General features: G+C 45.4%; 1 protein-coding gene across 1 annotated transcript in view; it reads right to left on the bottom strand.

Moving 5' to 3' along the window:
- The window catches only part of MAN1B1 (mannosidase alpha class 1B member 1), a 262777-nt gene that overhangs the window by 48583 nt on the left and 199198 nt on the right, over positions 1–14996 (bottom strand). The window contains exon 10 of the mRNA XM_030207057.1: positions 8132–8252. Coding sequence (XP_030062917.1) covers positions 8132–8252 — 121 coding nt within the window. The remainder of the gene's footprint in view (positions 1–8131; positions 8253–14996) is intronic.

The following is a 14996-nucleotide window of genomic DNA, read 5'->3' as shown; positions in this document are numbered from 1 at the left end:
AGGTGTCTAGGCTCTTTTTTTTTTTTTTTCTTGACAGCCCAGACCTGTCAAATAACTTCTGTGGGAGGACTGTACCTTGGGTGCATGCCCAGGCACAATCCTCCTACAGAAGTACCCCTATGATCAGAGCTAATAGAGCGCATGAATTTGCATGCTATTAGCTTTGATCTTAGGGGCGTTATTGCTCCGCATTGTTCCGGTGCTAATTTTAGAGCGCTGTTTGGAACAATACGGGAATTTTGATCATCTGCACCTAAGTACTGCTACCAGAATGGTCTCTGTACTATGGTTTTTCCTAAAACTAGCTTGGCTCAGGTGCAAGATATTTAAGCTTTCTACAAAATCAGTCACTTGCTTCAGGACCACCTGCTCTACTAACTTGGCTAGGAGATATAGGTTGGAAATGGACCTGTAATTCTGGACATTACATGCTTTCAAAGCAGTACTTTTTAGTACTGGACGGATTCTAGCACACTTCCAATGAGTAGAAAACTATACTTTCTTGCAGGCTATTTAGCATCAATATGAGCTATGGAATGAGACAGTGCCTGGGTAAATGAACCCAAGGAAGTTGGATTAGGATCTAGATTAGTACAAGGACACTTAATCTAGTCATCTAGACTACTGCAATGCACTCTATGCCGGCTGTAAAGAGCAAATAATCAAGAAACTTCAGACAGCCCAGAACACTGCAGCTACACTCATATTTGGCAAAACAAAATATGAAAGTGCTAAACCCCTACAATGGCTCCCACTTAAAGAACGCATCACGTTCAAAATATGCTCCCTAGTTCACAAAATCATTCAAGGAGATGCACCAGCCTACATGTCAGACCTGACTGACTTACCACCCAGGAATGCCAAAAGATCATCCCGCACATTCCTTAATCTGCACTTCCCTAACTGCAAAGGTCTGAAATACAAACTAACGCACGCGTCAAACTTTACCTACGTGAGCACACAGTTATGGAATGCACTGCCGCGCAACTTAAAAACGATTTACGAATTAATGAACTTCCGCAAACTACTAAAGACCCATCTCTTTAACAAGGCATACCACAAAGATCAACCAATGTGAATATAACACAACTCCTCCACATATATTCAGAGCTGTCTTACAATATATGCTTGTTAAACCACTATCATGTCTTATCATTATCATGTTACCCAAGATCCTTCTGTAACACTAAAAGTCTATTTTCTAATGTATTTCCACTACTCATGATTATTGTAAGCTACATTGAGCCTGCAAAGAGGTGGGAAAATGTGGGATACAAATGTAATAAATAAATAAATAAATCCTCTGCACTAACTTCTCTATTGTCATCAAGGAACAGACATGAAACTCATTAAATTTTGAAAGTGGTAGGATTGGTTCAGTCCTTTCATTATCAGTTGTCATGTTTGGAGTTCCCACTCTGTCCGTGCTACGCAGGTTTAAAACCTTCAGTTTGGAAATACTGACTCAAAAGGTCCATGACTGGCATGAAAGGAGGGGGAACACTGTCTCCTCCAGGGCCTGTTAAACTTCTTCCAAAGAAAACAGCTGGCCTGGAGTCATAATAGGTCGTATTTTTAAATACACCATAGGGGAACAATTTGGTTCACCCAGGCATTGAGCTCAGTATTCCATAGCACCGTCTGCTCTTTTACTGTGGACTCGACAAAGTCCTTATCAAACATAGTGCATAAGGGGGCCACCGCGCCTGGGGCCAACTGTTTCCAAACTTCAATCACCTTACTCTTGTCTAGGTTCTTCCTCTTCTGATGATACAACTCTACCGAGCACAGTACAACACAATGATCAGTCCATGATAGAGAGTGAATGCTTGTCACGAAACACCTAGCCACCCACCTGGGGTTACCCCGTGACCACTTAGATGAACTATCCCCAGCACAGCTCAGGTCCACCTGCATCTATCGCTTATGCTCTACACTAGCACACTCCTTCCAAAGACTGGGTCACAACATCCTCTGGATGAGTCTCCCATTCTTCAATTATCCTCTGTGATTTCTAGATTACTGGAGGCCACACTCCAAGTGGTCCCTCAGTTCCCAGAAAGCACTCACAGACCCAACACAAACCACCAGGACTCTATCAGTCCAAACAAACAGGGCAAACAAACAATTATGTTTACTCTCTTAAAAATATTGAACAGTGGAACAAAATAACAATAACAGGTAACTGAAATGCTGATCAATTATAACACTAACTAAACATTTGTATACTGTCTCAACAGTACCTGGGAAGATCAGGATATATAACTATCCAATCTGCAGAAGTTGTTCTCTGTATGTCCTGGGCACTATAAGCTGCTTGCCTGCTGTCCAAGGCCTATTAGGATCAGGATCAGTCTCTCTGTACAACAAACCCCCTTTCCTTTCGATATGATCTTTACAAGTCACACTGATTGGTTGCCCAGCCCTCTGCCTCAGGGCTTCTAGGTCAGGGTCAAAGCACTGTGCTTCTTGAAAAGCATGTCTCTATATCAGTATCCATAACTGGAAGGGTCTCTTCTGGTGACTGACAAATCAGAGACATCAGTCTGATCAACAGTGTGTCAGTTAAGTCAGGCTGTTCCATACTCACAGACCTGGTCTATTCTGGAACTGGTGCTGCTGGAAGCACTGGAGTGCCTCCTACTGTCACTTGGTCAGCTGGTTCAACCTAGACTGGCTCAAGATCAGGAACTGGAGAGGTGATCTCTGCTGTTTCTGCTTGTTGGGCCACCCTGGCCTGAAAACAGGTCACCATAGCGGAAATGTTGACTCCTCTATCAAGGGTAATGTTCATTGGACACATGTCAGTACCACACAGTATTGGTACCACCATGTTTTTCATTATGACTACTTCTCTGTATCCAGGCTTGGTACCTCAAACCAAGAATACTCGAGCAATGGGTACAGTCTCTCTGGACCCACTGGCTAGCACTACCTCTGCAGTGTGCCCTGGTAGAATAGTATCTTCCAGCATTAGTTCTGGTCGTAACAAAGTTATGCTAGAGCTAGTGTCCACAAGTCTAGCCACCTGGGTCTGGTTCACAGTTACTGGAGTGCTGTAGTGTTGTGGAAATCCATCTGCTCCCTTGCTTGATGAATGGCCAGTAACTTTTTGTGCTGCAGCAACTGTGTGGGTCTCCTTCATGGTACTGGAGCCACCCAAGAAATTCAACAGCTTAGGTGCAGAAACTGGAATGCTCTTTAGTGAAGGCTTGGGCAATCCACTTTGAGATGTGCTGTATGTCTACACTGGAAACAAGAACGTTCATGCCTTAAGTCTTTAGGTTTTTGGGGAACACCGGAGGGTTTGCTGTCAGTCTCTGAGGTTGCAGGGATAGTTGGATTAGGGCCCTGGCTGCCCTTAGATACCGGCTGCTGCGGACAAGGACGGCTTCTCTTTGCCAATCAGGGATGGTTAGCCATAAAGATGTCAGCCAACTCAGCCACCTTCTCTAGAGTATGGGACTGGTGATCCTGAACATGATCCCTTACCTCTGGACGATAACGCTGCAGAAGCTGCTCCAGGACCATCAAGTTTTGGCAGTCTTCCAGGGTTTTAACCTCAGCTTCATTAAGTCACCGCTGATGCTGGTATCTTAGCTGAATCACAAACTTGTTGAGAGTATCATCCGCGTCCTTTTGCAAAGTACAGAACTTTAATCTGTAGGGGGTAATAGCATAACGGTTCAACAATGCTTTGCGCACCTCCTCAAACTGGGAGCACGTCTCCACAGACAGTCCTTGGAATGTCTGAAGTGCTCTACCAGTGAGCTTTACTCCCAGATAGTGCACCCAGTCTTTCTGAGGAACCTCATTGAGGCGGCACATTTTTCAAAGGCAGTTAAGATATCCATCAATGCCCCCTCGGGTATCATCAAACTGCAAAAACAAATTGGGCCCGATCCAGGCTGTGGATCCTGTCTCTGGCCTCAGCACAGGGATTAGGCTGGAGCTTTGGATATGAGCCATTTCTATCGCCAGACTCATTTCCTAAAGCTAGAATTCCCGCTCTCGCTCCTTCTGCTTCCGAATGCAAATGATCCAAAGGCTATTATAATGAGCTGCACTACCGTTGCAAAGCTATTATAATGAGATGCACTAACGTTTACTGATTCCCCTTACCGTGGAAAACCTAACATGAGGTCTGCACCTCTCGTTAGGCTGGGGCTGCTGTGAACGGACCCATGGAGACCAGTGGGAAAGCGCCTAATGCCCATGTAAAAAAAAAAAAAAAAGAACAAGCTGCGTGTCCCAAGTGCTCGTCAAGGACGTCCTTCTAAAGTGCCTAACATGGACATCCTTCAAGGACGTCCCTGACGAGCACTTGGCTTTCTTTTTTCCCTTCCGACGCCGTCACCTCCCCCCGAAGTCGCCGCCGCCGCTCCCCCCTCCTCCCTGCATTGAAATGACAGCTTCCCACAGCCCTGGCCTCCCCGCCATCCTCCGCCGCCGCTCCCCCCCCCCCCCCATCTGCCACCGGGTTGGGCCCTCACAACGCCTCTCATCTCCGTGTGAAGGAACTGCAGCAAGCAGCAGCTGATCGCTTCCCTTCGGACTTCCCTCCTTTCCTCCCTAGCCCGCCCTCGGTCTGACAAAGGAGGGAAGTGATCAGCTGCTGCTTGCTGCAGAACCTTCACATGGAGGTGAGAGGCGCTGTGAGGGCCCGGCCCGGTGGCAGACTAAGGGGGGCGGGTGGAGGGGGGGCGGCGGGGCCACGGAGGTACGGAGTATGGCGGGAAGGCCGGGGCTGCGGGAAGCTGTCATTTCAATGCAGGGGGGAGCAGCAGCAACCTCGGGGGGGGGGGGGGGGGGGGAGAGAAGGACGTCCATAGGCACAGCTTGTTTATTTATATATATAGTGAAGGACGTCTATAAAGGACGTCCTTGGCATGCACAGAACAGCCAGCATAACGCTTGGCTGCTCTGAGCATGCTTGACCGGCCGACTGGCTTCCGAGGGAATAGAGAATGCAAGTGAGCTACAACGAGCAGCTCATTTGCATTCCCTTTCCTTGATGCATTGCCATTCCCTACCGATTCGCTATGGAATCGGTAAGGGAAGGGCTCTTTATGTGGGGTTAGTGCATCTGCCTCTCAGTTCCCAGAAAGCACTCACAGACCCAACACACAAACCACCAGGATTCTTTATCAGTCCAGACAAACAAGGTAAACAAACAATTATGTTAATTCTCTTAAAAATATTGAACAGTGGAACAAAATAGTGCAAATAGCAAACAATAACAGGTAACTGAAACGTGGATCAATTATAACACTAACTAAACATCTGTATACTGTCTCAACAGTACCTGGGAAGATCAGGATACATAACTGTTCACAGAGCCTTAGCAAAGAGATCTGTCTCGCTCTTTTTCTGGGCCAAGACTGAAATTACCCAGCAGTTGTTGCTGGCTATTGTTTCAAACTCCAGGCTAATCAGAGCCCAGTCAACAAAATGTCAAATATATACTGCTTCTTGCATCCCGTTTGTGTCAAACTAAAGAAAAAACACTCAGTTCTCTGTAACAGATTTACTGCAAAGAAACACCACCTGCTGGCCAAATAGGATAAATACACTTCAGACATAATCAATGCAGGAAAATAATACATTTTACAGGCTTAGAACACACTGTTTCTTCACAGTGCTTATTACAGAAATTTCACAATTCCTTCCAAGTAACCCGCTGCTTTAGGCCTATATCCAATATAATCATGATAAAATTATCAACACGTGGACTACACCAGTTCTACTACTACTACTTATCACTTCTAAAGCGCTACAAGGCATATGCAGCGCTGTACACCATACACAAAAAAGACAGACCCTGCTCAAAGAGCTCACAATCTAAACACAGGCACACAGACAGAACTACTAAGAGGAAACGGGAATTAAAGAGGTGGGAATAAAAGGTACAGGACAAGTGAGTAGTGGTTGGGAGTCAAAAGCAAGTGAGAAGTGGTCAGGAGTCAAAAGAAGCGTTAGAGGTCCTCAAAATATATATTAAAATCTCCTGAAATAAAAGGATACTTCATTGTCAATTCAATAAAGGTTTGAATGATATCATCCTATACCCCTGATAGAAGACCCGGAGGGCAATAAAAAACAGAGCAAAATGCATTTCCCTCGTGTGTGTCATTTTCCAATGAGCACCTCTTTATAGGAGAGGGATAGGGTAGAATCTATTTTAACCAATAACCCTCTAGGAAGACCAGAGCCAGCCCTCTCCCCCTTCTTTGTCTTTCTTGAAGTAGAAAGATAAGAGTAACCTGGGAGGACAGAGCTCATCAAATAATGCTCTTGCCCATATGGTTTATCTGCACTTGCTATACCGAAAAATACTAACAAGTGGAACAAGATGGTTTACAATCTAAGAAAAAAACAATAAGAAGGGTTGATAAAGGAAAAGGAATGACAATTCAATAATAGGAAAGGAGAGACAATCACACATGATATAAGTCAACTACGAGACATAGGTACCAGGGTCAAACCATCTCAAGTGCAATGTCTAGTCTGTTCTTGTTGGGCCAATTTTGGACCTGGCTGCACCAATCAGTGATCGTTCGAGGTGCATAGGATGGGCAGTGGAGTATAGGGAAGAGTGAGGGCTGAAAGATAAGCAGGAGCATCTTACCAACCAAATCGAGGGACCCATCTAACTGGAATTGACTCTCCATAAAGCATTGTGTTAAGTATTACTAGAAGAATAAAAATAACTAAGAACATACCTTCTCCCGTAATCTCTAGTCACTTCTTACAGCAGTCCACCCAGGTCATATAACCCATTGAGCTTACTTCAAGGAGCAAACTCCGCTACTATGGGTAAATTTAAAGAGAATCTCTCCACTGTGCTTATATGTCAGACTAGCGGTCATATGACCCTTTAATCAGGAATGTCCCAAGTCTTCTAGGCAACCATTGTGGCATTATCCAGTTATATTATATCTACTTATATCTATATCTATATATATATATTTTATAGTTAGTGCCACAGCAGAGTCAGGGCAGACTGGGAGTTATCCGCATACTGCAGATATTCTGTGCAAGCGTCCAGATAACTAACTGGGCAAGTAGAACCGCACAAATGCAGTACTATGCCTGATTAGTTTTCTAGGAATGGCACCAAATACTCAGATAAACGTTAGGTGCAACCTAAGACCCAAATAACCTGGATTACGTTATCCATGCCCAGATCAGAACTTGCAGTACTGTAGACCACCGTGGGCTGATTATCGAGGGAAACATTTTGTAACAAATGTAAACTAAGAATAGGTGGTCAAACAGAAAAATGGAGCAACAGACATAATCCAACAAAACATACACAAATAAAACCATTAACAGTGATATTCTAAAGCACTAGGTGGTTAACAGAGAATTTCAAACATCATATCCTGTTGCTTTAGTTATCTCAGCCCACGTAGTGCTGAACCTTAGGATATGTACATCACTATATCTGGCAAATGTCTGTTCACAGCAGGTCAAGATTAGAGGCATTCCAGGGGTGGGGCTTAAAGCTATAAGAGGTATAGTGAAATTCAAGTTCTCTCCATACAACATTCATTTAAGTGTCAGTGGATGAAGAGCAGGCTTAACTTTATTGCTGCTAAATCTAACTTTAAATGCTTGGCTGAATACTGGACTCATCAGCTAAGAATTAGCAACAACCCCCCCCCCCCCCCCAAATGTTTTATTTAACAACAGCACAAAATGATTAGGAAAATAGGATGAAGGTTGGCACAATCTCACTGAACACCTGTAACACCTACAGCAGTGGTTTTCAACCCAGTCCTCAGGGACCACTTGGTCAGTCAGGTTATATGATACCCACAATGAATATGCATGAGAGATATCTGCATGCAATGGAGGAAGTGCTTGCTAATACATCTCATACACATTCACTGTGGATATCCTGAAAACCCAACTGACCAGGTGGTCCCTGAGTAATGGGTTGAAAACCACTGTTCTACAGAACCTCTCTAGAAAAAAACCCCTGAAGTGTTTCTTTAATAAAGAGGGAATCCAAGCCTCAAACCTCCCCTAACTCCTCTAAGATGTGGAGGCATATTTTCAAAGCACTTAGACTCTATGGAACTTTCTAAGTCTAAGTGCATTGAAAATGAACCCCACAGTCACTTACCATTTTGGCACTGAAATGGTTATGAGCAAGTTCACCCACAAAGGTCAGTTTCTTGGGGATGGACTTCCGGAGCAGGTTCTTTTTCACACCCTCTATTGCTTGTATGTAATCTTCCAGCAGTCTGTAAAGTAAGATCATTTGTCCCGCATTTAATACAGCATTTACAAATATACAGAATTGCCAACGTGGAAAGAAAGGTTTAGTGGCAAAACAGGTAAGATTAGATAACTTCCTCTGACTTCTACAGGTTCTACATGTCATATAATATGATAACATTTCTTAATCACTAACATATGTTGAAGAGGTCTTTGATAGTTGTCATAAATTTGGTTATTGGAGTACTTAATTACACACCCCACACTTTACAGTAGCTAGAATGTACACTGCACCATCTGTAATGTAAAACATTTTCTTCCTTGATCCTTGTTCCCACCTCTCAACCCCTGTAGTGAAAACAGCTCACAAACACAAGTTTCTCTATAGGGTCCACCTAGACCTAGGAAAACAAGTGTTTTGTTTTTCTTAATCCCACCTTTTGATGATCACAGGCTGTCAGCGTTAGAGAGTTGTATGGACTCATAAATGCAACTCTGGATATAGTTCCAGTGCAAGGGCTAGACACATAAGGCCAGGTTGCTCATGTGCAAAGTCCTAACTGGAATGAAGGAGCATAGGATGAAAGTGAAAGGGACAGACTCGTGAGTAATTTAAGGAATATTTCTTTATGGAAAGGATGGTGGAAGTGTGGAATGGCTTCCCTGGGGAGGCAATGGAGATGAAGACTATCTGAATTCAAGAAAGCATGGGACAAGAACAAAGTCTCTAACAGCAAGTAAGGAATAGTACAGATTAGTAGTTGGTACGGATGAGCAGACTGGATAGGCTGTATGGTCTTTATCTGCTTTCACTTTCTACATATGTTTCTATATGGTTCTAAATGCCTTCAAGCAGAATAAGAGTGTTGGATATTGCAAAATAATTATAACAAGGAAGAAAAGACATCTGATTTGCCAATGTGAAATTATTCTGTGCCACAAAAAAAGTGCTTTGAATAACTTGTGGCATGAGCACTCTCACATTAACAAGAGCAGCTTCAGCTACTTAGCATTACAACCTCTATCCAACCAGATTAATAGGATATCTCAATGCACAAGGAGAAATTAGATATTGCCTGCTACTTTTCTTTCTTTTAGTTTCTCCAGACCAGTTTAGATGAGTGAGTTATGCACTCTACCAGCAGACCCAGAACAAAGAACCAACAAACAGAACCAGCTATGTCCTCCTTCCTTTCTCTTTTTTTGCTAATGCTGTTACTTCTGCATATACACCTGCACCTGCAAAAAACAAATGGGGTTCACACTTTCCACAAGAATACAACACCACAAAAGGAAGTGGAAAAGAAACCAACTTCAAGAGATCAGTCCAAACACCAGGATAAGATGCTCCAAACACAACTTTATTTGGACCCTACACGGTCCGTGTTTCGGCTTTAAAAAGCCTTCATCAGGGGTCTACAAAATAATATATATATATATATATAGTAAATAAATTTAAAATCAAAACATGTTGTCTGTTTTGATTTTAAATTTTACTAAATATATATATATATATATAATTTTGTAGACCCCTGATGAAGGCTTTTTAAAGCCGAAACACGGACCGTGTAGGGTCCAAATAAAGTTGTGTTTGGAGTATCTTATACACCTGCACCGCCAAAATGGGAGACACTGTGAAGGACACCACCACAATGAACTCCAGGGTGGGCTCTGAACTGATCTGGAGGAACTAAAGGAAAGAAAATTAGGAGATAAGATCTAATTTCACCTTCTTTATGGTTCCTACAGATCAGTTTAAACAAGCAGAAAGTACCAAAGCAGAAATTTAATGAGGTAGAGGACATCTAAGCCCATGGGTAACACATAAGAACCAGTGGTCCATCTAGCCCAGTACCATGCCTCCTACAGTGGCCAATCCAGGTCAGACGGATCTTGGGGTGATAGTATCTGAGGATTTGAAGGCGACGAAACAGTGTGACAAGGCGGTGGCTGTATCTAGAAGGTTGTTGGGCTGTATAGAGAGGTGTGACCAGCAGAAGAAAGGGAGTGTTGATGCCCCTGTATAAGTCATTGGTGAGGCCCCATCTGGAGTATTGTGCTCAGTTTTGGAGGCCGTATCTTGCTAAGGATGTAAAAAGAATCGAAGCGGTGAAAGAAAAGCTATGAGAATGGTATGGGATTTGCATTACAAGACGTATGAGAGACTTGCTGACCTGAACATGTATACCCTGGAGGAAAGGAGAAACAGGGGTGATATGATACAGATGTTCAAATATTTGAAAGGTATTAATCCGCAAACGAACCTTTTCCGGAGATACGAAGGCGGTAGAACGAGAGGACATGAAATGAGATTGAAGGGGGGCAGACTCAAGAAAAATGTCAGGAAGTATTTCTTCACGGAGAGAGTGGTGGATGCTTGGAATGCCCTCCCGCGGGAGGTGGTGGAGATGAAAACGGTAACGGAATTCAAACATGCATGGGATAAGCATAAAGGAATCCTGTTCAGAAGGAATGGATCCTACTACTACTTATTTCTAAAGCGCTACTAGACGTACGCAGCGCTGTACACTTGAACATGAAGAGACAGTCCCTGCTCGACAGCGCTTACAATCTAATTAGGACAAACAGGACAAACAAGAGAAGGGAATATTAAAGTGAGGATGATAAAATAAGGGTTCTGAACAAGTGAATAAGGGTTAGGAGTTAAAAGCTCAGGATCCTCAGGAGCTTAACCGAGATTGGATAGCAGAGCCGGTAGTGGGAGGCAGGGCAGACTTATACGGTCTGTGCCAGAGCCAATGGTGGGAGGCAGGGATAGTGCTGGGCAGACTTATACGGTCTGTGCCAGAGCCGGTGGTGGGAGGCAGGGCTGGTGGTTGGGAGGCGGGGATAGTGCTGGGCAGACTTATACGGTCTGTGCCAGAGCCGGTGGTGGGAGGCAGGGATAGTGCTGGGCAGACTTATACGGTCTGTGCCAGAGCCGGTGGTGGAAGGCGGAGATAGTGCTGGGCAGACTTATACGGTATGTGCCAGAGCCGGTGGTTGGGAGGCGGGGCTGGTGGTTGGGAAGCGGGGATAGTGCTGGGCAGACTTATACGGTCTATGCCCTGAAGAGCACAGGTACAATTCAAAGTAGGGTATACACAAAAAGTAGCACACATGAGTTGTCTTGTTGGGCAGACTGGATGGACTGTGCAGGTCTTTTTTCTGCCGTCATCTACTATGTTACTATGTTACAAATACTGGCAGAATCCAAAACAGTGCAAGAAGAGACAGGAATAGTAACCACGTGGCAAAAAAATCAAACTGTACAGGGCACTACATTCCTCTATTTAAAATTTAAACTTTATTTTAAGGCAAAGAGACATCAGATAGTATTCTTTAAAAAAGATCTATAGGATCTCTTATAGCGCACAGCTATTCCAAATCCAAGCTCTATAACTTCATCAATCATTTGCCTCAAATGTCTACACTTATCTAATATGTACATTTTTTCTATCAAAAATATCACTGTAAACAAAAATACAAACTTAAAATGATCTTTTTAAATCGAAAAGCAACTACTTAGCTTTTTGACTGCGCATACACCACACAGCGCTGGCACGCCCACAATAAATAGAGGCGTTTTGGTCAGCAAAACCTGCATCGGGGGTAGTTAAAGGCAGTCACTAAGATCTGCAATAAATAGAAAGGAAAAGACAAAGTCACAGTTATTCCCACACCATCAGATTTAAAGTCTGAGAAAGTAAAGATAAAGGCAAAAAACGCCATGCAGAAAATACTTGCTGTCAAACATGGGCGCATAATTACGCAATCTTCAAAAATACAAGGCTCTGGCAGGAAATGGAGCACAGTGCACCGGAATTTAGACTATTGCAACAATGTAATGACATCACAGATGCAAATTAGCCATGTGTCACTTCCAAAGTAGTAAGGACTGCTAAACTGCGCATCAGCACAATAGCAACACAAAAACAAATTGATCATGAAAAAATGTCAACCATGAACAATTCTGATTAGACCCCCAGGGTTCACAGTGGCCCAAAAATGTATCCAGCAGCATTCTTTACGCCACAAGAGGGCATCCAAATCACCAATGCAGGTTAAGTACAATGCAGCTTCCAAAACTATATACTCCAAGTTGTCAAATGTATGTCCCAACAACAAGCAGTGCTCTACGAGACAGACAACAATGTCTTGGCATTTCAATCGGCTTTTGTGTTCTGAAAGCCTTGCCTTAATTGCCTGCAGGGTTTTAGAACACACAAAAGCCAACTGAAATGCCAAGATATTGCTGCCCCGCTCGTAAAGCACTGCTCATCATTGGGACATATATTTGACAACTTGAAGTATGTAGTTTTGTAGCCTGTATTGCAATCACCCACCAATGATGATTTGGATGCCCTCTTGCAGCATAAATAATGCCACTGGATACATTTCATGGCCACACCCCTAGGGGTCTAAACAGAATTGTTGATGATTGACCGCTTTTTCACAGTCAATTTGTTTTGGTGTTGCTATTGTGCTGATGTGCTCTTCAGCAGTTTTTGCTAATTTGCATCTGTGATATCGTCTCTTATGTCATCACATTCACACACTGGTTTAAATTCTGGTGCGCTGCGTTCTGCTTCCTGCCCAGAGCCTTGTCTTTTTGAAGATGGCGTCATCTAAACACGTTTGATAGCAAGTGCGTGGTAGTTTTGCTTTATCTTTACTTTCTCAGTCTTTAGATCTGATGGTGTGGCAACAACCATGACTATCTTTTCTATTTACTGCAGATCTCAGTGACTGCCTTTAACAAGTCCAGATGCAGGTCTTGCCGATCGAAACACCTGTTTATTGTGGACTTCTGTTGTTTCTCTACTAGCTGGCCAGCACTGTGTGCTGTATACACGAACAAGCTAAGAAGACATTTTTCTATTTAAAGTTCGTTTTTAAGTTTGTGCTCTTGTTTACAGTGTTATTTTTGATATATTTTTTAATATCTATATAAATAAATCCCACCTCGAACATTCTGAAGCTCCCTGCAAGGCACTGAAGCACTGCACTCCTGTAGTCTTGGTAGGCTAGGGTATCAGGACCAGTCACCCTCAGTCATAGATCCACCCTCAGCCACACCCCATCCTATATAATAATTCTCACCTCCAACATTCTAATGTGCCTGGTACCGTGGCTCCCTCGGAGGTGGTCTGCTAGGCAGTTTAGAATGCACTGACAGCTGTTTCCCAGGCAGGGGAAGGAGTAGAGAAACACGCTCCTCCCCTTCCTTGGAATCAGCTGTCAGTGACATCACTGACAGCTGATTCCAAGGCAAGGGGAGGAGTAGGGAAACACGCGGAGTGTGTTTCCCTACTCCTCCCCCTCCCTACCAATCAGCTCTCAATGCCCCCCCCTCTGCGCAACACCCAAGCCCCTACTCCCCCTCGACGCATCATCCAAGACCCTCCCCCCCCGGCGCATCACCAAACCCCCTACCCCCCCTCTCGGGCACATCAACTCCCTCACCACCCACAGCCGCCAATACTAACGCTGTCTGGCCGCTGCTGCTTCTCCTGTGGAGCAGCAGCGGCCAGTACAAAAAGAAAAAAGCCAAAAAAAGATTTTTAACCTGAAACACAGCTCCGTAGACAGCCATCTGGCACTGGCTGTCGTCACAGCAGCCGCTCCTCCTCTCCTCTCCATGTCACTGCCCTTGCAGGAAGACCCCCCGAGGAGCGCAGCGACGTCAGAGGGGAGAGGAGGAGCGGCTGCAGAGATGACAGCCAATGCCAGATGGCTGTCTACGGAGCCGTGTTTCAGGTTTAAAATCTTTTTTTGGCTTTTTTTTGTACCGGCCGCTGCTGCTCAACAGGAGACGCAGCAGCGGCCGGACAGCGTTAGTATTTGCGGCTGCGGGTGGCGAGGGGGTTGATGTGCCTGAGGGGGGGGGGGGTAGGGGCTTGGGTGATGCACCAAGGGGGGAGGGGAGGGTCGCTGGACATGGGTGGCTGAAGGGGGGCAGGGGGAGGGGAGGGTCGCTGGACATGGGTGGCTGCAGGGGGAGAGGAGGGTCGTTGGACATGGATGGCTGCAGGGGGGCAGGGAAGAGGGAGGTGGGGAGGGGGTCCTGAGACCAGATGGGTGGCTGCAGGGGAGACAGAAGGGACGCTGCAGGGGGGACAGGGGGAGAGGAGGGTCATTGGACATGGATGGCTGCGGGGGGGGGGCAGGGGAGAGAGGTGGGTCGCTGGACATGGGTGGCTACAGGGGGGCAAGGGGAAAGGAGAGGAGGGTCATTGGACATGGGTGGCTGCAGGGGGGCAGAGGAGAAGAGGGTCGCTGGACATGGGTGGCTGCAGGGGGAGAGGAGGGTTGCTGGACATGGGTGGCTGCAGGGGGAGAGGAGAGTCGCTGGACATGGGTGGCTGCAGGGGGAGCAGGGGAGAGGAGGGTTGGTGGGGAGGGGGTCCTGAGACCAGATGGGTGGCTGCAGGGGGGGGCAGGGGAGACAGGAAGGACGCTGCGGGGGGGGGGGGGGGGGGGGATTACCTTGCTAGCGCCCATTTCATTGCCTACTGAAACGGGCCTTTTATACTAGTTTGTACATAAAACGTTACCTCAACGTTCCGAGGACAAAAGCTCCTGAAGCCAACTGCACACTCCCTCAAGGGTTCGTTAGTTCATGGTGGTGAAGCCATGAAATTCACCATGTCTGTGTTCCCCACCCTCGCGTCAAATGTGATGACGTCGAGGGCACAACACAGACGACCAGCAACACACCCGCCCCCCACCCACACACGTCACTCTCCATCCCTCCCACTGACGCCTGT

This window comes from Microcaecilia unicolor, chromosome 6, assembly GCF_901765095.1.
Source record: "Microcaecilia unicolor chromosome 6, aMicUni1.1, whole genome shotgun sequence".
NCBI classification, from domain to species: domain Eukaryota; kingdom Metazoa; phylum Chordata; class Amphibia; order Gymnophiona; family Siphonopidae; genus Microcaecilia; species Microcaecilia unicolor.
Note: the sequence above shows the minus strand (reverse complement) of the source record. Positions and strands in the feature narration are given on the sequence as shown.